We start from the raw sequence: 24,128 nt of genomic DNA, 5'->3' as shown, positions 1-24,128 counted from the left end.
ATTCATCTTAACAACACATTTCATTTGCCATTTTGTCAATGTATTATTATTGCAGTTACAGCTCTGCTGATTTTGAGGGCCGTGTCAGTGTGTTTTTAATTAGGACCATAATATCACTTGAGACATTCGATGTCCATGTGAAGGTCATCCTAATTATTTTTTGCTTGCAAAAAGGACTAAGACTAAAACTGGCTGCCCCCAGGGAATATATATGGTGTCTGCTTTTATTCTGAAAAATAATCTGTAAAAGAAACTGAGGAAGCCCAAGATGTGTTTCAAACCTTTGGGTTGGATTTGGATGGTGATTATTGCTTCAATGAACGTAAAGACAATGATCAGACAGAAGATCCCAAAGATAGTTCAGACTTTACTGATGTGATGCCCCCCCTGGTCTTGGGGGGTCTAGTCTCTCTGACCAAACACAGCAGGCAATTACTTGTCATTGGAGGGTTGTCAGCTGATACAGTTCACCTGGCCTTTGCACTCTGTAGACTGACCCATGACCTCCCATGCTCTCTCCCTCTAACTGCTGACATCTATTTATTTTTGGTATTATCCTTGCAGCATAATACCTCCACAGCACACATGCCACTCATCCTTGCGTTGCATATCATGGCTACACCTTCTGACTTCCACACCCCATGGTCACATTTAGGAACGAGACACTGCAGGCTCATTGACTCACACAGGATGACTGTTGTTCAAAAAGACATTGAAACAAGTGAAATGATATGTACAGTACAAACTGCATATAGTGTGATCAGTAGACCCTTTTCACAGCAATATTTGTGGATTTATTAACCTTTATGAAGACTGAATGGATGCAGCCATCCACAGAGTCATTAAGGACCTGTCCTGCTTTTAGTCTGCACTTAAAGAGACTTGTAGTTACATTTGTGTTTGAATGGAGCCTCTCTACAACAGCTGCAGCCACTCGAGTGGCAGTGACTCAAGTTTAATTTAGAACAACTTGGATAGTAATGACAGTACTGTCATAAGATGACATAACATAAATCAATGAATTAAGTATGTATGTACTGCACAAATACAAAACAATAGTTTAATCGTGCTATTCAACTTGTAATCATCTTGATGTCAATTTAGGAAAATGGTAGGGCTTTATTATTGTTTTTATTCATTTATTAGTCATGTTAAGTGATTAGAACATTTTTGAGGCTGTCTGTCTCTTTCACATCCTCCCTTCACTATGCCTGGCTCAGCTTGTTGGTTTACTGTCACTGGAGGTCAGTTCAAGTGGGACCATCAAGTGTGAATTTGGTGCTGCTGTTGAAATGAAAGACAGTTTGGTTTTACCTTTCATAAATATTTTACTGTTGATAATAAACCCACACCCACTGATGGGTGGTAGCCTTATTGCTTGATTTAATAGTATGTATGCTCTTTTGCTAAGCTAAGCTGGTGTCTTACATGATCAGTATCACCTGTCAAATGACTTTTCATCACAATCACATTCATAAACACAACGCTGACATATTGACACATGTCAGCTTGTATAGCTAATGTGTTAGCAACAGTTCCTTACCAGAACAGCATTAAGCAAGTATTTAGCAGCTAAATGCTCCACTATGTTGACAGCCAGTTGTCACCTCTGTCTGTTGGTGCCAGTTGTGTTCACTCAGTTGCCAAAAACAGCTGCCTGCTGTGGGCAATAGCTCTGCCATTACAGTAGACAGAGTGACCCAGATGGAAAAATATTGAATATAGCAGTCAACATTAATGATACACAATCAACAATTAGCTTACATCCTGCTGGCATTCGTTGCTGCAGCCACAGTTTCCCCGGGTTTCCCTGAGTGATCACAGTGAAAATAAGCACTGTAGTTAATTTAGATTCAGCCACACTGACACGGTTCTCTGAACAGAAATTCTAGGACACCAGATGTGTATTGTATTGTATGTGTATTAATCCCTGCTGTAATTACCACTTGGATGCTGTGAGAGTGCTATTTAAATTTCGGAAATAGGGAATTATGGAAGCTTCCAGTGACCACAGAACCAAAAACCCTGTAAATTGACTTTTTAATTTTTAATCCTTCTAAGTAGCAGAGCAAACCGAGACCTAGACCTAAACCTTTGGTTCGAGTGTGGGTGTATTGTGGCTTCTTTTGTTTCTAGCATTTGCAGTAAATGCAGCAGTATTATATTCTTTTGAGTTGCTGTGCTCACTCACAACTAAAATTACAATATAGAAACATTAAACAATGATAGAATTCACCAAAAAGCAAATGGCTGATTCTTCTCCTGTGTGTCGTCCTGCAGAGCTCCAGGTTTTTTGGCTGGCGCTCCTACTGGGTCATTCTTCAGGATGGGGTTTTATCCTGGTACTCAAAACAGTAAGTACCATCTCTCAACTGGTCTTTAAATCAGACAAGGGCAAACATCTTCAGAATAGATAAATGAAGTGGAGCTTTGAGAAGAATTTTTTTTTTTTTTTTACACAACTTCAATGTATTCTTGCAAAAGAAAAGACCTCAGCAAAAAAGCATTCTCTTTCATATTAAGGTCAGATGCTGCTTCTAATGCCAGGCGTCAAGGTTGCAAGTCACTCACACACGCCCACTGCTTGGTGAGTCGACAACGGCAAACTGCACTCAATTTTCTTTAAACCACTGTAATGATTTTTTGTGTGTAACCTTCGTACAATGCATTACTTTCGCTCTTATTCCCAGATCCGAGCGAAAGATATTTGCTTTTTTACTCTGAAGTGCTTCGATGACAGTGTGCACCACTTCAAGGTGTCTCCCAAAAACGACCCAGAGGCAACAAGAAAAGTGAGTTTCACTTCTGATTGTCTTTGAAAAATTAACGTTTTGTGTGTCGTCCGTTTTGTGTAACCTTTTCATAGGAGAGGCTTAGAAGAGGTCAGAGATAAATCTGAAGTTGAGTGGTGGTAACACTGAAGTTATGTGATTGTGATGCAGTTGGTTTATAGCTTCACATGAGTTTTTTACTGCTGCTAATTGTGTTCAGGCTTAAAACATCAGATAAGTGGTGTTCATTAGTGAAAGTTAGCATGATTTACTTTGTTGAAGGCTGTGGGGTGATGGATTGGCTAAAGTACGACCCCTGCAGCACAAGGGTTCCCACGTGTCCTGGAAAACCTGGAAACCCTGGAAAATGGTTGACCAATTTTCCAGTCAAGGAAAACATTATGTAAAATGAGAAAAAAAAGTCAAATGTCCTGGAAAAGCTCAAATCATGACATCAGCTACCAGAGCTCGATTTGACTTTTTCAGACACCACCAAGGATCTGGCACTTTTCCTTTAGCAATTGAAGTAGGGAGGTACAAGGGTATACCAGAAGAGCAGCGCTTGTGTGTTTTGTGTGACCTTGGCACTGTTGAAGATGAGTTGCATTTTCTGTTTCTGTATGAAAAACTGAGACATTCCCTGTATGAGGAAGTCCAGACAAAGAACCCAGACTTATTCTGGATGTCTGAACACGATATGTTGTGTTGGTTTTTTAAGGAGGAGATCTACAGTATGCTCTAGCTAGATTCATTGATGGGGCTTGGAAATTGAGACAGGAAGGATTATATCCCACATAAAACCATGGTTTACTGCTTGTTGTTCTGTATCCTGGAAGCCTGTCTGTTTGTTTCTGATTTATTGTGCTCTGTTTGTTTGTTTTTTTTAATTCTCCTTTCTTTCCTTTTAAGGCGACACACTATAGCCAGCCACTCTTGAATGTATACATTTGTTTATGACACTTAAATAAAACAATCAATCAATCAATCAATCAATCAATCAATCAATCAATCAATCAATCAATCAATCAATCAATCAATCAATCAATCAATCAATCAATCAATCAATCAATCAATCTTTTCCAAAGAAGTGCCTAGTGAGAAAAGTAGAGACTTTGAGTTGATGAGTGTTTCCATTATTGGACCAGGAGAATGAAGGTTTTTTCTCTTTGTTTCCTTTGCTGAGTGACAGGTAGAGGTGCAGCAGAGAGCTGTAGTGGCCATGGTTTGAAAACAAAAACATTGTTCTATGATGAATTTGTCATAATTTCTAAGCATCAAATAATCTCTTATTTCATAGATAAGTTAGAGCCATAGACTGCACATCTTTATATCAGACCTCTGGGGGTGAGAGAGGAATAAACATAGAAACAATCATGTACAAAATAAGGTACAACTGTCAAAAAGAACACTTCTCCAAACCATGAATGGACGGGGGATGTACTGTATTAGTGTAAAGGGGGCGGGACTAGATAAGCTTTTGCTTCTCCCGCTTTCCCTTTCGGCCATGTGTATTGTATTATTTGAACTAAGATGACGTGTGATGATGATGATTTAAATTGACATGCCCGAAATAAACAAATTGATTGATTGAGTGTATGGCGTGATAACATGTCTGTCAAAATGTAGCAGCTGAAAAGGTTTAAAACCCTGTTAATGATGCATTGAGGGACAGTATAAATCCACTGGAGTGTAATAATTCTCACTATACATTGGGACAGCACTATAAAATAGCTTACTCACTTTAAAGTGGACTACACAGGGAGAAGTGAGTGATCTCAGATGTTAAGTTCCACCCGTGATGCTTAGCATAGCATAGATATAGTATAACAACTGGGAAGGTGAGGAAGCTCTGCATCTTTACACTCCAGTAGTAAAAAACTAAACAAAAAAAACAACAACATCTCAGTCTGTACACACAGAGCCAGGCAGACTGATATGAGAGTGGTCTATCAACCATCGTGATTCAGCTAAAAAGCACATTTCCCATGATATCAATCTCTTCCGTTTAGACTTAGAGCTAAATTATTATCAGTACCCAACTCATTTTAGTGAATAATAGATTGCTTGATTCTATCAAACTGTGATTAGTTCATATTTTATTTTTATATCATAACATTAGTTCTCAGTCTTTGGTTGTATCTGCATTTTGAATTAAATACTGTAGGCAAGGCAATGAAAGGATTTTATATTTCACATGAGGATGAGTTGCTAGTTGTTGTAATCTTACCAAGGCCACAACTAGCTGCCTAAATCACTAATGTGTTAAGTTATTGTAACAAATAAAAGAAATCTGTCTTTGTCTTCCAGGCGTGGCTGGAGGCACTGGAGGAGCACTCTGCCTACAGCACACACTACTGCTCCCAAGACCAGGGCAGCGAGGAGGAGGAGGAGGAAGTGGTGTCACTTGGGGAGTTAACAGAATCACTACAGGTGGCTGTAAACAAAGAAAGAGAGGATCAGTAATTAGTATGTCATAAAATAGCGTAGCATCATGGTCTGCTCTGTCTCTCTGACTCCAGGCAGCGGAGGCCAGCCAGAAGAAGCTGGAGAAGGAGGTGGCAGCTTTCCTGTCCATTTTGAAAAATGAGAGGCTTGCAGAAAGTAAAGCCTGTTATTTTATTGTCAACTAAGTTTCTTTTTTTAACACACAAACACATATACACATATTCCAATTATTACGTTTGTCCCCTCAGGCTTTCCATCATCCATACTGCAGAAGATGCAAGAAATCTGCGAGTTGTCCGGTGAAACCACCTCCAGTCTCAGCGTCTGTCTCAGCCTTTTCTCCAGACAGGACGGGGTGAGTGTCTACCTCTTTGGGACAGGGTTGTACAGCACCAGTTTCCCATTCATTTAAAAGTTGGAACTTGGAAAGACTTGCTCTAAAACTTTTCCTGTCAACCCACTAACATGAATGTGAAATAGACGTCAGTAGTATCTGGATCGTCATTTTCAAAAATAGCAATCTTCAGTGCTCCGTAAGAAAATATGTGAGTGAACTGATCATTTAAACACACATGAAGATTATAAATACTGTAATCAACAGGATCCTTACCAAGTGACCCTCTGATATATAATCATCTTGTTTTTAAAGACTCTGGAAACAAAACACATCATAAGAAAGTGTCAGCTCAATTCACACCTCCTCATGAAAGCAGCTCGGTGCAGTGTAGTGATTATAAACTGTCAGCTGTGGGTTTTCTTTATATCTCATTCAATGGATCTGATTAATAAAAGGGTTCAGTGGGGAGATTACATCCCTCCAGGGACAAAGAAGGACTTGTGAAATGGAGACAGTCCCCTATAGCTAATGAAATTTTATAAGTTTGACATTGTTATATACAGTTGTGATACAGTATGGTGCATTGTGTGGAAAATCAATTTAGAAAGTGTCCGTGGATAAAACAATTCAAGTCAAAAAGTCTAAAGTCTCTATCTAAATGTTAATCAACACCAAACACAAAGTATAACTGTCTCGTGTTGAACATGAACTTCTGAGGCAAAATCCTTCTAATATGTGTCAAAGTATTTCACTCAAAACCACAAATGTCAACCCACAAAGTCAGTAGTCTGGTCAGTAGATGTGAATCATGACACATGTAGTCAAAATATTCCAGTCTGTAAAACAGTAGTGTTCTGACTGGCACATCACTTGCCAGGCTGCTGTTATTCAACTGCTGCCATAATCAATCCTACTCATGTGTTATAATATATGTATAGCCAATACAATATAAACTATAGAAACAAAATCTGACATCAGACAGATTTGTATAGTCCAGTGCATCTTCATACTGCCCACCACTAATGCTCAGTGCTTCTCCTGCAGTGGGACTGAGTCACTAAGAAGTGATGAGAAACTGTCTGAATTGAAAGCCATGCGCACTGATGATGCATGAAATTGACAACATTTATCAGAGAAGTCATATCTCAGTTTCATCATAATCAGATCTGAGAGTGGGAGTGTCTCCTCCGAACAGATCTCTGTCTGGACGTCACACCAGAATAAGTTGCTCTTCACTCGCTACTGATAAGCAGCAGGGCAGCTGTCTGTTTGATGCCTGTTGCATGCGGATGCAGTGATGAATCACACTTCAAGATTCAAGATTCAAGATTCAAGATTCAAGATTCAAGATACTTTATTGTCATTGTACTTGTGTGTACAACGAAATTCAAAGTGCACAGTCAGATACGGACTCGTTAAAAAAAAAGACAGGAGAATAAAATAAATAAATACTAAAACAATATACATCACTCACACAACATCATTCATTCACTGATCCACACACATTCTGAAGCATCACGCACTCTCAACAGTACCAATGTACCCTATACAGACATTGCACGATACAGTAAACAGTACTACAGTACAGTACTAATACATTAAGGTAATAATTCAAATTATGGCTGTAGTGCATTGTACAGTATGTGTGAATGAAGGTGTGTTTGCCTTAACATTTTAAAGGGATAGTTCAACATTTTGGCAAATTGGCCCATTGCCATAATCCCTATAGTCTATAGCTTGCACCAACAATTAAAGGAAACAAACCTACTGCTAAAACTACAGGGATTATGGCAATGGGCCAATTTGCCAAAATGTTGAACTATCCCTTCAAGCCTCTGATAACTTTCCTCTCAACAAATAAAACATGGAACTCGAACATTACCCACACTGACAGAACTGTTGGATACCAAAGTCTCAGTCATGGTGTGCTCATCAGCTTTCTTGTTTTCCCCACTCTCTTGTTTTTCCACCCACTTGTATGAGTGGGTTGAAAAAACAAGATAACTGAATTTCTCAATCTTCAGAGGAGATGGCTCCACTGGAGTGCAGAGGAGCTGCCAAAAACCATTTGAATGCTCGCACTTTGACAGCCAGTCCACTGCTTTCAGGATTTACACCTGGGCCGGGCCTCAATCGCTCAGCTGTGCAGCCTTTTGAACTATGATCTGCAGAGGCAGAGCTGGTAATAAAGCGCTCACAGTCTCAGAACTCGGCGGGAATAGGCCTATGTTCTCAATGAATAACTCAAATATGTACAGCATATCTCAGTCTGCACAACGCAGTACAGTGTGAATGAAGCAGCAGGGTCTGTTCTTATTCCTCTACCCTGAAAAGGACAGATCCTGAATCACTTCCAGCTCCTGCAGCGCTGGTTTGCACTTCAGCACCACGTATGGAGGGGTCAAGCAGCTGGAACATTCTCTGTAGAGCTCAGTAAAGTGAAATAATAGCAAATTATCTGGTCTTTAAAGGGATAGTTCAACATTCTGGCCCATTGCCATAATCACCATAGTTTTAGCAGTAGGTTTGTTACCTTTATCTGTCGGTGCAAGCTATTTTTAGAACGGCGGAGCAGAGCCGCGAGCTGCTCAGAGCTACACCACAGAGGCTCATGGGATTTCTTGGTTTCCCTCATCAAACCCCTAACCCTAACCCAAAACGCTCTGCTGGACAAGTTGTGACCTGCACATTCACCACGCTATGAGATAATAACGGAACATTACAAGACAGAGTTGTTTTCGAGGCAAATTCATGCAAAACTGCTGATGCGTGTTCCTGTCTGGGGCAGTTTTTCGGCAAGCAGTCTCTGCATTTGCCTCGAAAAGGTGAATGTGCAGGTCACAACTTGTCCACCAGAGTGTTTTGGAGTTGTTGGATTGTGTATTTGATGAGTTTGACGAGGGAAACTAAGAAATCCTATTAGCCTCCGTAGCGTAACTCTGAGCAGCTCGCGGCTCTGCTCCGCCGTTCTAAAAATAGCTTGCACCGACAAATAAAGGTAACAAACCTACGTCTAAAACTATAGGGATTTTGGCAATGGGCCAATTTGCCAAAATGTTGAACTATCCCTTCAAGATTCACTTCACCTGACCCTACTTCACCGGCTGCTCCATCCTCTAGATTATAAAATACTATAAATGTTCCTTCTAGTGTTTCTTTGACAGCAAAACACTGCCTCATTAGCACTCTCTAACTTTGCAGATGAAACAGAACTGGTATACAGTATTTTTTTTTTTTAAAGAAAGAAAGAACTCAATTAAAGCAGCTCAATTATTAGAGTATCTATGTTCATGTGTTCGGTAAAAAGGAGGATTGGTTTATATCTGAGTCCATTACCTGTCATTGGATCCCCTCTCCTCCATGGGAATCATGTTCTCCATCAGGCCATTTGAGACGGCGGCGTCACAGCAGCTGCTCACCAGTACAGGTAAACATGTCGCATCCCTCTCAGCCCCAGCTCTGTCTCTCTCCATGGGTCGGGTAATGAGAGGACGGTGCAGAGAGGAGTATCAGTCAGTCAGCATAACCTGCTGCCATCACTGCCCATCTAGTCACACACACACATTATTTTTGTAATGAGTGAGGGAATGAATATCTGGTAACCATGAGAATATTTATTTGCTATCGAATGTGGAGGATGCAGTTCTTGTGGGGTTATGTTTCTGTGAGTGAGTGATTCTCTTTCTGTGTGTGTGTGTGTGTGTGTGTGTGTGTGTGTGTGTGTGTGTGTGTGTGTGTGTGTGTGTGTGTGTGTGTGTGTGTGTGTGTGTGTGTGTGTGTGTGTGTGTGTGTGTGTGTGTGTGTGTGTGTGTGTGTGTGTGTGTGTGTGTGTGTGTGTGTGTGTGTGTGTGCGCATGTGTGCGGCTCAGGTGCGCAGTCTGAAATTGGAGCAGGAGGTGGAGAAGAATAAGATCCTCTCTGAGGCTCTGCAGACTCTGGCCACAGAGCATCACGAACTTGAGCAATCCGTCGTCAAGGGATCTTCGCTGCGCAGCGTCCTCAGTGAGGATGAGTTCCACGACGCCGTGTCTGGTGAGTTGACAGAGCTATCAAACACGCTGAGGAGAAGCAGGAGACTTTGTGAACGAGCTCCTGCTCACACTCACCACTCTGTCCTCCTCGTCTAGGACACTGGAATACTTTTTCCCGCCAGTGAATGTCTTTGGTATGTTTGTCGCTCGTCAAGCGTGACGTAAGCTCCCGTTTCCTGGTTGTGTTGCAAAAAGAATTTCCACACGAGTTGTTGTCTTTGGTGTTGAGAGCCTGCGTGGTGGAGTAGCATTAAAACAATATGTCTGGCTGATGCTTGAGGATTTTGCTCGTTTTTATTTGAAACTAACGTTTTGACCCCTCGTGTAACCAGAACCCCAGTTGAAGGAAAGATATAACATGTCGAGACTGAGAGAAATGAAGTGTATCCATGCAGCTGCATGAGAGATCTGCCTTTTATTGTTGCCAATAGATGTGTGTGTACAGATTATATATAAAGAAAGAGATAATTACATCCTGAATTAGATAGAACCAGCATGTGTATCTAATCCTAACATAGCAGAGGTTAGAAATATTATTATTTTTGTTTTATTTCATTGCCATCTGCTTTAATGAAAATGACTCACTTGCATTCCAACCCAATCAAACCGTGTGTTGTAGGATGATACAGACCATTTATTATTCATTGGCTGATATTCTTTGTTTGTCTTGTTTGTTTTTGTGGTGACAGTCACAGAGACTGTTAAAGGCCACAGTCACTGTGACCTCACGTCATGTTGGAGGGAGTTTTGTTGACGACAAAGGTGTTGACTCGGACTTGAGAATCAACTGATCCGTTTTTTGTGGTCAGAGGTCAAAAGCAAAGGTCTCGGCGATTCATACATTAATTATGAGCTAATTTACACCAGACATCAATGTTTATTAGGGTAAAATGATGACGCGACAACATTTCATATCAGTGAGGTCAAAGGTCAGCATCACAATATTGTGAAAAAACACTTCAAACCGTTATTAATTTCTATGCCTCAGGAGTAGAGGCAGAGATTGTGATCATTTTTCCTGCAAATGAACTGCTTGGTTGAGGCAGTCAGAGACAGGATGGTAGTCCTGATGAGCAAGTTTCTCACAGATGTAGCATTTTTTTTTTGTAATGTCTTTCAGCCCATCATCTGTCACATCTGCAGTAAAGACGGCAGGTGACACTACGTGATGAATTTATTTTCAACCTTACATGAGTCCTCAGGAACTCCTCTGAGAGACTCATTCTAACCACTCTACAGTAGCAGACCACGTTACTCCGATACTTTCCATTCAAAGAGAATTATCTGATATTGTGGACATTCATTTGTCCCGTCCACTTATTGCGTTGTCACGGCATTTAGCAGAACTTGTCAGTGCTCTCTGGTGGACAAACTATGTAATAGTGACACTTTTTTGGCAAGAGGCCAAAACCAGCCGACCCTGTCTTTGACTGTCATGTGTTACCACTGTGTTGGTGTGGAATTATAAAACATAGAAAACAGGTACTGGAGTAGGTGCATTTTATACAAAACATTTTGTGCGTGCACTGAATGTGTGTGTGTTTCGGTCTCCGTCCTTCAGAGTCTGACTCAGAGTACTCCCTGAGCGGCTTCGAGACGGTGGCCAGCCATTCCTTTGACGAGGACGAGGAGGAGGACGAAGGCTCTGTCATGCTAAGCAGCCCTTGCAGCAGCCCCACCAGCATGTCGCGGGAGGATCACCATGGCGACAAGGACGAGACTCAGCCCAACGGGATCACAAAGCATAGGTCAGTGGTGCCGAATGCCCCTACAGTCTCCTAAATGGACTGCTGATCCCCCTGTGCTTTTATCCTCTTCTCATCAAAAGATGAAGCAACTCACCAAAACACTGTCTGATCATATCACACTCCTATTGTTGCTCTTAACTGCAGTACGTGTCTGTCAGGCGTGTGGTGTATCTCCCAAACAACAGAGGAAGTTGTGTTTGCTCAGTGATTTTCTTTTAATTTTTACGTCCTCCCTCAGGTTTTTCCACTTAATACTGTAAATAATTCATAGCCAGAGGCAGCCTGCTGAGGGCCGGAGGAAGAGTTGTATTGAAAGAACTGAGCCGTGTGTTGGAGTCGTTAACTATTGATAAGGTCACACACAGTGTAATGTAATAATCAGTCTGCAGTATGATCCCATGTTGGCTAATTCCTATTTAAATTGAGTTACTATTCTAACCACTAATGTTATTTTTATATTTTGCATAATAAAAAGATACAATTTTAAAAATGTTTGACAGATCTTTGACCAGGCTCTTTCTCTGTATCTGAGATAAATGTTACTGATGGATGATTCCAAGTCTTGTGATATTGTGTCTCTGGGCTTTGCTCCAGTTTGTCACACAATATGTCAAAGGCTTCCATTGGCTCCAGTTACTTGAACAAAACCTTTGCATGTCTGGTGTATTTGCTCTAATGAAACATGTGTATTTATGGAGAAATCAGCGCATCAGTGCATCACTTCGCACCTTACTGTGTGTTGATGTTGTGTGTCATATTAGGACCAGTTTACCTGCACCGATGTTTTCAAGGAACGACTTCAGCATCTGGAGTATCCTGAGGAACTGCATTGGAATGGTGAGAACCAAGCTCTGTGTTGTTTTTATCAGCCACACTGGCAGCGCACAACTGTAGAGATCTCAGTGTCACTCTGACAGTCGATCCCCAAAGGACGCATCATACTGACTGACCCTCTAGTCTAGTGCTAATGTGAGGGTCTCATTTCTGTTTTTAGCACAATGTCGCCACAACTATTGGATAGAGGACAGTGGAATGAAATAAAACACACACTCATGTTCCCTTCAGGATTTATTCATCGGAGCAAAATCATCAATTCAGACTTTTAATTTTAAGTACTTGGGGTTATACTGTGCATATAGACTGTAAATTAAGATGGATATAGTCTCTGAGGTTTATGAAAAGCAGAGCTGCTCCACCTTCACCATCTTGGCATTATCTGACTGGAAACCCCCCAAAATCCAAAGAGGTGGTTCTTGTGTGGAGCTCATATACCTGAAATTACTGAAAGCAGAAATGTGAAAATAATTATTTAAAAATCTATCAACACAAATAGCATTTTCTATTACCAAATTTAAATTTATTTGGCATTCATTTAGGCATTTAATTATTTATTTCTGTCTTCATTTATTTATGTATACATTGTACTATATGTCACATCGTGTCCTACAGGACATTTGAAGCACATTGAGCCTAATCAACTCTCAGCATGAATTTGAGGCATACTGTGTGTAGAGATGTTATAAAGCAGTATCACTCAGTTTTTCCTCATGTGTCTTTTCAGGAACTCTCTAAGATCACAATGCCGGTGATTTTCAACGAGCCGCTCAGCTTCCTGCAGCGTCTGACAGAATACATGGAGCACACGTACCTTATACACCAGGCCAACTCCTCATCAGACTCTATTGAGAGGATGAAGGTAGTCACACTCTGTAGCATCCTGGACATGTCACATGCTAACGGCTGAATAGGCATTGCAACACAGCATGAATTCAGCAGTATTAAACCTCGGGCTCTGGAGTTTAGCGCTTATTGTTGTGTGTTTAGTGTGTGGCTGCGTTTGCGGTGTCTGCTGTGGCCTCCCAGTGGGAGCGCACAGGTAAACCCTTCAACCCCCTGCTGGGAGAAACTTATGAGCTGGTCAGGTGAGTGTAAATTAACACCTTAAACATTGATTCTATATTAAAGGGATAGTTCAACATTTTGGCAAATTGGCCCATTGCCATAATCCCTATAGTTTTAGGAGTAGGTTCGTTACCTTTATTTGTCGGTGCAAGCTATTTTTAGTACGGCCGAGCGGAGCCGCGAGCTGCTCAGAGCTACGCTACGGAGGCTAATGGGATTTCTTGGTTTCCCTCGTCAAACTCATCAAATACACAATCCTACAACTCCAAAACACTCTGGTGGACAAGTTGTGACCTGCACATTCACCACGCTATGAGATAATAACGGAACGTTACGAGACGGAGTTGTTTTAGAGGCAAATGCAGAGACTGCTTGCCGGAAAACTGCCCCTGACAGGAACAATCAGCTGTTTTGCATGAATTTACCTCGAAAACGACTCCCAACTTGTCCACAAGAGTGTTTTGGAGTTGGTGGATTGTGTATTTGATGAGTTTAATGAGGGAAACCAAGAAATCCCATGAGCCTCCGTAGCTTTGCAGCTCTGCTCCGCCATTCTAAAAATAGCTTGCACCATTGCACTTGCACAAGGTAACGAACCTACAACTAAAACTATAGGGATTATGGCAATGGGCCAATTTGTCAAAATGTTGAACTATGCCTTTAAAGTAAGCAGACAGACACACAGCACAGCCATGATCCTCTGTCTCTCTCTCTCTCTCTCTCTCTCTCTCTCTCTCTCCTAGAGACGACCTGGGCTTCAGGCTTATATCGGAGCAGGTGAGCCACCACCCACCAGTCAGTGCCTTCCACGCCGAGGGCCTGAAACAGGACTTTGTGTTTCATGGATCCATCTACCCCAAACTCAAATTCTGGGGCAAGAGTGTGGAAGCTGAGCCAAAAGGCATCATCACGCTGGAGCTGCCCAAGTACGAGCTTCTAGTTGATTAAATAATAATAATAATGTTTTGTTGATTTTATGACCAGTTTAAACTTGTGCACCCTCCTCAACTTGTGTTTCTCTCTCTTCAGGTACAATGAAGCCTACACATGGACAAATCCTACATGTTGTGTTCACAACATCATTGTGGGCCAGCTGTGGATTGAGCAGTATGGAAGTGTAGAGATTATTAACCACAGGTACAGTAAGAGACACGACTCAACAACCATCCAGCAACAAAATGGACAGAAGAGATGAATGGTTTGGCAGAAGGATAATCCTGCTCATTTCCCCTTCTCATGTAGAACTGGAGAAAGGTGCTTCCTGAATTTCAAACCATGTGGCCTTTTTGGGAAAGAACTGCACAAAGTTGAGGGATATATTCTGGATAAAAGGTACGGATCACAGCAATGCAGAGTGTTCAGAGTCGTCTAAATGTCTGTTCTGAAGAGTCCTCATATGAGGTTACTGCAGGATAAACGTTACCTGCCACACAACAGAGACACAAGTCACAAACTGGGTCCTATGTTGATGAGATATGATCTATTTATAATCTGTTTTTTCAAATTATACTGATTTCTCATTATGATTTTTATACCCTGCTTCTTTTATTTATTTTCAGCAAATTGAATGACCTCTGTGTCTGATAATGTGCAGTGCAAGTAAATTAGTCTTGTCTCACCTTCAGGTGTCAGGATTATGATTTGCAACTTGACGCAGACTGGAGATTTGTTCAATTTGGTCCCACGGCTCCATCCATCAGTTTACAGCTTATGTGTTTGCATCTTTATCAGCATTTAACTCTGAGGCAGCAGGGAACTGTTGACGCCTCACTTAACATGTAAAGTGCAGTTTAAAAACACACACACACACACACACACACACACACACACACACACACACACACACACACACAGCAATAAAGTGTCAGAAAAGCACTGACATAAGAAGTTAAAATCCAGAAAATTGCTTTAACCAGCAGCGGCGGCTGCAGACAACAATCTGCGCATTCATCGAGATAATTCTGCTCTTATTTCATCAAAAATTTTACTACAGACAGATCAGAGGAAATGAGAAAAACCTCTAAGATTCAAATATGTCGAAATGTGTCTAATCTCACATCCTCTACAGTTATTGACTTATAGAGGAAAAGTGAGAGAAAAGTTTAAAGTGATGGTTGTTCTGTTTCATGTGTGTTCCTACAAATTAATGCCAATTAATACATTTGTACAAGAGATGCAGCACATGTTTTACAACAAAGAGATGACACGCATCACATGAAAAAACACACAGCATAAAACCATATTTGAAACCAATAGAGATCAATAGAAGTAGCAAAAATGAATGAAATAAATATTTACAAAAGTACACAAAAAAGTAAAAATAAAATAAAAACATGAAATCGGAAAGAAAGTGCAGAGCATTTTTATCTGTTCAGTACAGAGTTGTATTTTAATTTCTCTGATAAGTTGTTGATGGTGATGCAGAGGATGTTTTGAATTCCTCAGATATGGTAATGCTTTAATGTTTTAAATGGGACAGATGGCTGCACCAGTGACAGAACAATCATCACAATGTGAGATTTGACTTTGACAAGAATAAAATGACTTGTGTGCATCTCTGTAATATTCACCACTCCATGGGGCCATGGAGAGCGGTCTGGCTGCAGACCTCCAGCATTAGGGCTGCCATGAGGGTCAGACAAAATACATTTTCCTCACTGACTAATTAGCTGGGATCACAGCTGGTGTCATTGCAGCCAATTAATCTAACTATCAAAATATTTCCTTAATACACCTTTATATTTGAGATGATTCAATAAGCCGTTTAAATGGGGCTCATTTGCAGATCACGACTTCAAAGCTCAAGGCTGGGTTCATCACGCCAGAGCCAGTTTCTACGTTTCCAAGTGTGACACCAGAGCCCATTATAAAATCAAATCAGCATGCAAATGATCAATTACCAATTCAGCAGATTAATAATTCATTGCCACCACAACCATCTCCTGGGTTTTAGTCCAAAAATGCAAATGGAAAAGACAATGGACGGAGTGGAGAAGGCAGCTGACATGAGACTGAAGCAGGCACAGTAACCAAGACGGAGGAGAGCAGATGGATCAGACGAGTGGTTTCTAACTCAACAGAGGCAATGACTCAACATGAATAACAGGACACAAGCCTAGTGCACAACCACAAGAACAAGACTACATTTTGCAACATGGAGATGTGCAGATACCCAACATGACAGTGAGGGAAGTTATGAAGAAACATGAGATGCTGATAATGAGCGAAGAGACGAGAAAATGTTGTGTGTTAACTCAGCGTGACGATGCCCGATGATGCCTGGACTTTTCCCCCCTATCTTTTAACTGAGATTGTTGACATTTTCAAAAATCTGCCAGCGTGACTTCTCATATCAGAGTGTTTATTCTGATTTTTGGAGCTTCACAGAACGGACAGAAGTGATTAACTAGTTTTTGAGCCAGGTCAAGTCATTTGTGTGTGTTTTTTTCCCCTCAGCAAAAAGAAGCTCTGCGCTCTCTATGGGAAATGGACAGAGTGTCTGTATGTGGTCGACCCCGCTACTTTCGAAGCACATAAGAAAAATGACAAGAAAGGAGCAGAGGAGAAGAAAAGCAGCAAAGCGGTATGAAGTGTTCTCTCCTGAACATCAGGGCATCGCTTTGTTATCATGAGTCATGTGGGAATAAAACAGTCAGACTGAGCTGTTGGAGTCAAGTACAGTGATCGTATCAAAACGTCCACGATAAACACTATTCTGTCAGTGAAGCAACACACATAATTATGCATCTTGTTGAGAACCTAATGGATCTTTATTCCTGTTTGCAGGGTTGCAGTGAGGATCAGGAGGAGGTTCCCTCACCCACTGCAGACACTGTGCAGATGATTCCTGGGAGCCAGCTGCTGTGGAGGATCGCACCCAGACCAACCAACTCTACCCAGGTGGGACTGACTACACGCATTCATAGGAGCGCTGTCTTAAAGGGATAGTTCAACATTTTGGCAAATTGGCCCATTGCCATAATCCCTATAGTCATAGCAGTAGGTTTGTTACCTTTAATTGCCGTTGCAAGCTATTTTTAGAACGGCGGAGCAGAGCCGTGAGCTGCTCAGAGCTATGCTATGGAGGCTAATGGGATTTCTTGTTTTCCCTCATGAAACTCATCCAATACACAATCCAACAACTCCAAAACGCTCTCATGGACAAGTTGTGACCTGCACATTCACCACGCTATGAGATAATAACGGAACGTTACGAGACAGAGTTGTTTTCGAGGTAAATTCATGCAAAACAGCTGATGCGCGTTCCGTCGGGGGCAGTTTTTCGGCAACCAGTCTCTGCATTTGCCTTGAAAACAACTCTGTCTCGGAATGTTCTGTTATTATCTCATAGCGTGGTGAATGTGCAGGTCACAACTTGTCCACAAGAGCGTTTTGGAGTTGTTGGATTGTGTATTGGATGAGTTTCATGAGGGAAAACAAGAAATTCTATGAGCCTCCGTAGCGTAGCTCTGAGCAGCTCACGGCTCTGCTCCGCCGTTCTAAAAATAGCTTGCACCGGCAATTAAAGATAACAAACCTACTGCTATGACTATGCTATGAGGATTATAGCAATGTAGCCTGGTCGCGCCCACACTAGTGACGTCACGCCTCGCAAAAGCGCTGCTGACTGCTAGTCTGGCCAACCGTGCTATTAACTGGATTTCTGTCTCCCGAATTTTCGGGAACTCCACCCTCTTTTTCGAGAGCCAATCAACGTCGAGCCTCTCCAACGGCTCTGGGTAGAGGCGTGTTCAAGTAAGTGACGCAGTAGAGCAGCAACCGGAACCTCATTGTAAACAGCAGCATGGAGCAGCGGACAGAGGAAAGAGCGGTGTGATTGGTTTAAGCTTCGACACCGCCTATTCTGGCTTCGACCAATAGCAGACTGAGGCATTTGAGGGGGGCGGGTAAACCAGGTTTGAAGGATGCGCTTTGAGAAATGGATTCTCTTAACGTCTTGGCCAGACCCAATGCTGAGTATCAACATTGGAAAGTCGTGCCAACCAGGCTAATAGCAATGGGCCAATTTGCCAAAATGTTGAACTATCCTTTTAAGATCAGGAGATGTTTTGAATAGTTTTTAACGTGCAAAACATTCTTTAACTCCAGATGTACAGCTTCACGTTCTTTGCAATGCAGCTGAATGAGCTGCACAAAGAGATGGAGGGAGTCATTCCTCAGACAGACTGCAGGCTCAGGCCGGATATACGAGCCATGGAGAACGGTGACATCGGTAATAATTGAATACATAGTTAATGCACTCATATTTTTATTATTATTATTATTAATATCATTATTATTATTATTGTTATCTTTCAATAGATCAGGCCAGTGAGGAGAAGAAGAGGCTTGAGGAAAAACAGAGAACTGCTCGCAAAAACCGCTTCAAATCTGACGAAGAGTGGAAAACAAAGTGAGTTGAGACAGTGTCTCTGTTTAACAAGGAGCTTTTGTGTCATCAGCTAATGTGCAGCAAGTTCTCATTTTGACATGCAAGTGCTGTTTTTTGTCACTGAAAGGACTAAATTTTAAGAAATATAATGACAGCTTTTATCAGCTTTAATCAGCATCCATAAAATAGCAATAAGTCATGGTGTTGTCAGCTCCAATTCTCCTCTGTTAAACATGTACTATGTGTAGTTTCCATTGTGGCTCTATCTCTTTTCTCCCCTTCTGGGTATAATTATATCTTTTTTTTTTGTGCCATTCTTTTCCCTTCACCTCTCTTTTTTGCTGTTGCATCCTCGCTTTGGCGTTAAGGAGTCCTGCCCTGGGTCCAAGGTTAGAGCTGCTCGCTATTTTCACTGGTGTGATCACTCTGTGTTTCTCTCTTTCAAATATTTTTATTAGAGCACATTGTAACATTGTTATATTATCCACATCATACACACGAGTATAATGTATATCCATATAGAAATATGTGCAGTTAGGACATACTGTCCTCTTTTTGTTTTTAGAACACATAACAATGGTAAATGAAGAACAGATACACATGTATTACAGAGTACAGAAAAATGAACAAACAAAAACAAAACCGAAATAAATCCCTCCCTCCCACTCTACCCAGCCTTACCCATCCGTCAAAATACTACTTTATTATAGTTAGGGGGAAACATTAATTTCCACTACCAGGTGTGAGATAGTGAATGAGAGGTGACCAAACGTTTTCAAAGTGTGGAAGTTTATCCATAAGAGTATATTTTATTCTCTCAAAATGGAGAGTGTTAGTGAGATCACTAAGCCACATCTTTGTGGTGGGTGTTTCTTTCTTTTTCCAATGCATGAGAAGTAGCTTCTTTGCGATGATGAGACTATAGGAGAGGAAACATTGTTGGTAGTTATTTAACCTTTTAGTATCGTCTGAAATTCCCAAAATAATAGTATGTGGATTAGGCTCCAACTGTATATTTTAGAGACTAAACTGAAGATATTAAACCAAAAGATCTTAACCTTGGGACACAGGACGAAGCTGTGAAGCAACGTGTCTTCTGCAACAAGGCATCTGTCACAAATAGGGGACATCTCAGGGTATATTCTATGTAACCTCTCCTTAGAATAGTGAAGACGATGTAAAATCTTAAAGTGAATTAGGCAGTGCCTAGCATTATTAGAACAACGATGAGTATGTTCCAAACTCTTTTCCCATAGAGGGTCCGGGATCTCAGTGCCCATTTCTTCCTCCCATTTTGTTTTTATTAAAGTGGAGTTCACTGGATTGATAGACTGCAAAGTGTCATATATATAAGATATTGATTTTTCTGAGCAAGACATGGGCCGGAGGCATCTATCAAGAGAAGAGCCTGAGAAAGTCTCAAAATTATGCAAATATTTTCTTACATAGTCTCTAATTTGCAAGTATCTAAAGAAACTACCACCCGGTATATTATATTTACTCTGTAGTTGTGCAAAGGATGCAAAAATGCCTCTAATGTATAACTCACCTATTGTATGGATGCCTCTGTTCTTCCAGAGATTAAAAGTATTATCCAGAGTGGATGGAGGAAACGTAGGGTTACCAGTGATAGGTAAAGCATAAGATATGGGTTTCAACTTAAAGTGTGATTTGATTTGTTTCCAAATACTAGGGGTGCACCGATTATTCGGTAACCGAATATATTCGGCCGAATATTGCAAAAAAAGCAACATTCGGCCTTCGGTGGAATGAGCGCAAAGCAAGGCCGAATATTAAAAAAAAAAAAAAAGTCTGATAAATACGCGATCGCGCGACGATGGAAACGGCAGCTTAAACCCCATGGAGCTTTATTAGTAGGTGACTCCTACTGCTGGAAAAACAACAGCAACAAGAGCAGTGGGGTGCAACGGTGCACAGCGACCGCGCGCACCGTTGCACGTCGCTCCAAGAGCCCGGTGCGTCCTGTCTGCAGCGGAGACACGGCCACTGAGAGGACTGAGTGAGGGGACCGTTCCTGTAGGAACGCGCCTTTTAATTAATCATTTAAAAACCAAACAACAACATGCTGAGTAGGCTACGAAAGGGATCACGGCTGCAGCAGTTAAAACGAAAGTTCCTCGTCCCAGCATGTCGCCAACTCCGTCCGTGGCCGACGTCTTTTAAAACAGAGTTTCCCAACCTTGGGGTCGGGACCCCACGTGGGGTCGCCTGAAATTCAAATGAGGTCGCCTGAAATGTCTAGCAGCCTAATTGATGAATTAAAAAAAATCTGACCAAGAAAGGTTAGGAACCACTGTTTTAAAAGACACTTGGGTTTTTTTGATGAGCAACGGCAACTGGAATGTTCAAAAACTGTCAGAATAGTCAATAAACATTTACTTTCTTTGAAAATTAAGTTTAAAAAAATATTTTATTTAAAAACTTTATAACCACTTTCAGTATTCGGTATTATTCGGTTATTCGGCCAAGCGTTTTGATTTTATTCGGTATTCGGCTTCGGCCAAAAAAATGCCATTCGGTGCACCCCTACCAAATACGCACTGTACTCTGGATCATCACATTGCTATTGTACAAAGACTTCTCAATAGTGTAAGGTGCCAGAAGGATGGCACCTACAGAGTTAGGCTGGCATGTCTCTTGTTCTAATTCGAGCCAGTTGGGTGGGGTAGCTGTGTTATCCAGCCAGTATGCCATAATCTTGATTTGTGAGGCCCAATAATATGATAAAAAATTCGGAGTGCCAAGCCTCCTTCTATTTTAGCTTTACAAAGGTGTTTTACTCTGTGTTTCTCTACATCTGAAACTTATCCCTGACTGTAATAAGATGTGACAGCCAATCACGGTTTGGAGACAGTGTCCCTCCACCAGCATGTTTGCTCTGCTTAGTGGCACTAGAAAGAATTAACTCAAACGTCACATAACTCCCCCACCTGAGTGATTTCCCTCCTTCCTTTTAAACACTAAAGATATAACAAGACTAAATGCACTGTACTAATAAACACACGTCGGCTACCCTGCATTACCTATAACCTATGAAGCACGAATGGCGTTTCCTCCTCCCTTTGTATTATTTGATTGAGATGTGATCTCCTGGTGTAATTGAATGTGCGTGTGTGTTCTCAGGTGGTTTCAACAGGGACAAAACCCCCACAACAGCTCCCAGGACTGGCTCTTCTCTGGTGGATACTGGGACAGGAAATACAACCAGCTGCCAGACATTTACTAATGGACACACACTTCCTGGTCAGAGCAGCATTACCAGTTTTTTAAATCGAGCGACTACAGTAACTACAAGCTATATGCAAATAGTGTACTTAAACTGTGTGGCCTTATTCTACTTTAAAGGGTAAAACTGTGCATACAAATATCAAATATCTAAGATCCAAAATGTGAATTGTTTGACAATGTTGTGAGATGTAGTATTTGTATTTACACTTCAGAATGGATTTTTAGCACAATGGAGAGGTCCTCGTGATGGCTTTAGTGTCCATCCAACTTCTTTTAAATGTCCGTAATAGTATTTTGACTCTAACTGTAAATACTAAACACAAATCCAGCCGTCAGTGACCTCATCATGCTGTTCACATTTCTCTTGGACTAATGTTAAACTTAAACCACTTACAGTTAATTTAATGAGATTGATGTGGGTGTCAAGTATGTCTCCTTATATATTTTACCTTGTAAAAAAAATATTGTTTTTATCATCTTGTCCACTGAATACTGTCTGTCATGTTCCATATGATATAACATAAACATAAGAATCAAGCTGTGTAAAAAGGTTGATTAATATTTTTGCTGAAACTAAAATGTGTGCATCAAACAATCTATCAGACAGTCTAAGCAAAGCTGGTAAACTATGTCGAAAACATTGAATTTTAAAGTTTTTTTTTCTTTTGCCTCAATTATACTATTTTATTGTAAACCTCAATAAAACTGAGTGCATTCACGACTGTGTTTACCATTTATGTGAGGGAAGCTGGGAACGCAGGACAAATTTCAAAGGAGTCTAAAAATAGAGTGTGATCTGATCTGATTTCTGTAACAATGCTTTTTTCTGCAGGAGGTAATCCAGTGCATCCCCGCTTCTCCTTTTCAGTTACACAAAATATGTATTAAAAAAAAGATAATGGCTCAGTGTGTAGTCCATGAATGAGACCGTCAGTGGTTTGATTCCTGGATTACAAGTATATGTGAAAGTTTCCTTGAGCCTGATATTGAACCCAAACTTTCCTCAAAATATTGTGGTGAGACTTGGTGGGAGGCGGAGCAAGGACTCCGTAATTAGCTATCTCATGCAGGTGTGGCGGAGAGGGGACAAAGAGAGGAGCAGTGAAGAGACTCACAGATGCAGCAGCTGGGGTTGGAGCAACAGTCACGGCAGCACGGCACTCTGTCAGGAGGGTCTAGGGTTTCGTTCGCAGTGATTCAGGCCTTGTCCACACGAGCCCGGGTATTTTTGAAACCAGAGTTTTGCTCCGCGTCCACACGAGTGGTGTAATAAAAAATACTCCGTACACACGCAACCGTGGAATCCGCTACCAAGTGACGCAATGCACGTGTGGAAGGCTAAAGACAGTGGAAACCGCTTATGGATCAAAAGGCTTGGGACGGAATCATTTCTATACAAATGCTGTTTAAATAATTCGTTATCAAGAAATCTGCTTATAGTGTTCATTTTTGGTCATTATATGGATGAAAACATGCGCAAAAACAATTTCAAAACTACGTGTGTAGCCTATTTATTTTATTTTCGGCGGTGTTCCTTTGACGTGCACTGCTGCAGCAGCCTGCACATGTTGCTGAGCTGTGTCTTGACTCTTGTGCTGTGTGCGTCACCTGGCTGGCTGATGGCTGTCGGTGCGGCGCAACTCATTATCACTGGCTGTTGTGTTGTCTGTCAAAACATGGATGAATGAAACATATCCACTTTATAGGCTATCGACCACGGACGTCACAAATACATTTTCGGTTTTTGGCTCGTTCCGTTCATCTCCGCATAGGCTCTTTTTATCACTGCATGACAGCAGTGCGACCCCCCTCCCGTCGTACCCGGTCTGACAGTGACATAGGCTATTGCCTGTTCATTCATGAAAATCATCCCGAAAAACTCTCAATCAAACAAGGTGGGGAATAAGAAACTGCGGCGCGTAGTAGTTCTGTAATTTTAAAAACACACCGGCAGTGTGTGTAATCTGTAGCGTCACTTTCCACACAGCATCATTTACAGTAACAATTGTTACTGTAAATGATTAATTAAATTTACAGTTACAATTGTTACTGTAAATGATGCTGTGTGGAAAACCAGCTGTGGTCTGTGATTGAGGGTGAGTTTGGAGCTGACAAGAGGATCGCCCTGACGACCGTTTCCTTATATTTTTCTCATCGAAAAACTATACAAATAGCAAAGATGATGTGTGAAGTGAAATTTTTGCGAGCTCACGTCAACTTCTGCAAACCGCTGCAAACAACCTCTGCGGGCTG

The 24,128-nt window shown here is 41.3% G+C and overlaps 1 protein-coding gene across 2 annotated transcripts in view; it reads left to right on the top strand.

Moving 5' to 3' along the window:
• LOC310984653 (oxysterol-binding protein-related protein 1-like) overlaps positions 1 to 22,582 on the top strand; it is a 28,592-nt gene extending 6,010 nt beyond the window's left edge. Inside the window, exons 10-29 of one of the 2 annotated variants that reach the window (XM_083969921.1) lie at positions 2,281 to 2,354; positions 2,524 to 2,587; positions 2,691 to 2,792; positions 5,079 to 5,201; positions 5,291 to 5,372; positions 5,465 to 5,571; positions 9,423 to 9,585; positions 11,146 to 11,332; positions 12,094 to 12,169; positions 12,894 to 13,028; positions 13,157 to 13,254; positions 13,978 to 14,160; positions 14,264 to 14,371; positions 14,477 to 14,566; positions 16,691 to 16,817; positions 17,021 to 17,134; positions 18,344 to 18,467; positions 18,557 to 18,647; positions 18,995 to 19,015; positions 21,771 to 22,582. In XM_083969921.1, the coding sequence (XP_083826047.1) occupies positions 2,281 to 2,354; positions 2,524 to 2,587; positions 2,691 to 2,792; positions 5,079 to 5,201; positions 5,291 to 5,372; positions 5,465 to 5,571; positions 9,423 to 9,585; positions 11,146 to 11,332; positions 12,094 to 12,169; positions 12,894 to 13,028; positions 13,157 to 13,254; positions 13,978 to 14,160; positions 14,264 to 14,371; positions 14,477 to 14,566; positions 16,691 to 16,817; positions 17,021 to 17,134; positions 18,344 to 18,467; positions 18,557 to 18,647; positions 18,995 to 19,015; positions 21,771 to 21,873 (2,172 nt within the window). In that variant the 3' untranslated portion in view covers positions 21,874 to 22,582. The remainder of the gene's footprint in view (positions 1 to 2,280; positions 2,355 to 2,523; positions 2,588 to 2,690; positions 2,793 to 5,078; positions 5,202 to 5,290; positions 5,373 to 5,464; positions 5,572 to 9,422; positions 9,586 to 11,145; positions 11,333 to 12,093; positions 12,170 to 12,893; positions 13,029 to 13,156; positions 13,255 to 13,977; positions 14,161 to 14,263; positions 14,372 to 14,476; positions 14,567 to 16,690; positions 16,818 to 17,020; positions 17,135 to 18,343; positions 18,468 to 18,556; positions 18,648 to 18,994; positions 19,016 to 21,770) is intronic. The other variant, XM_083969922.1, reaches the window with a different exon arrangement.
• Positions 22,583 to 24,128: the final 1,546 nt, after the last annotated feature.

The sequence above is a fragment of the Trachurus trachurus genome (genome assembly GCF_905171665.1).
Source record: "Trachurus trachurus genome assembly, chromosome: 4".
Taxonomy (NCBI): domain Eukaryota; kingdom Metazoa; phylum Chordata; class Actinopteri; order Carangiformes; family Carangidae; genus Trachurus; species Trachurus trachurus.
Note: the sequence above shows the minus strand (reverse complement) of the source record. Positions and strands in the feature narration are given on the sequence as shown.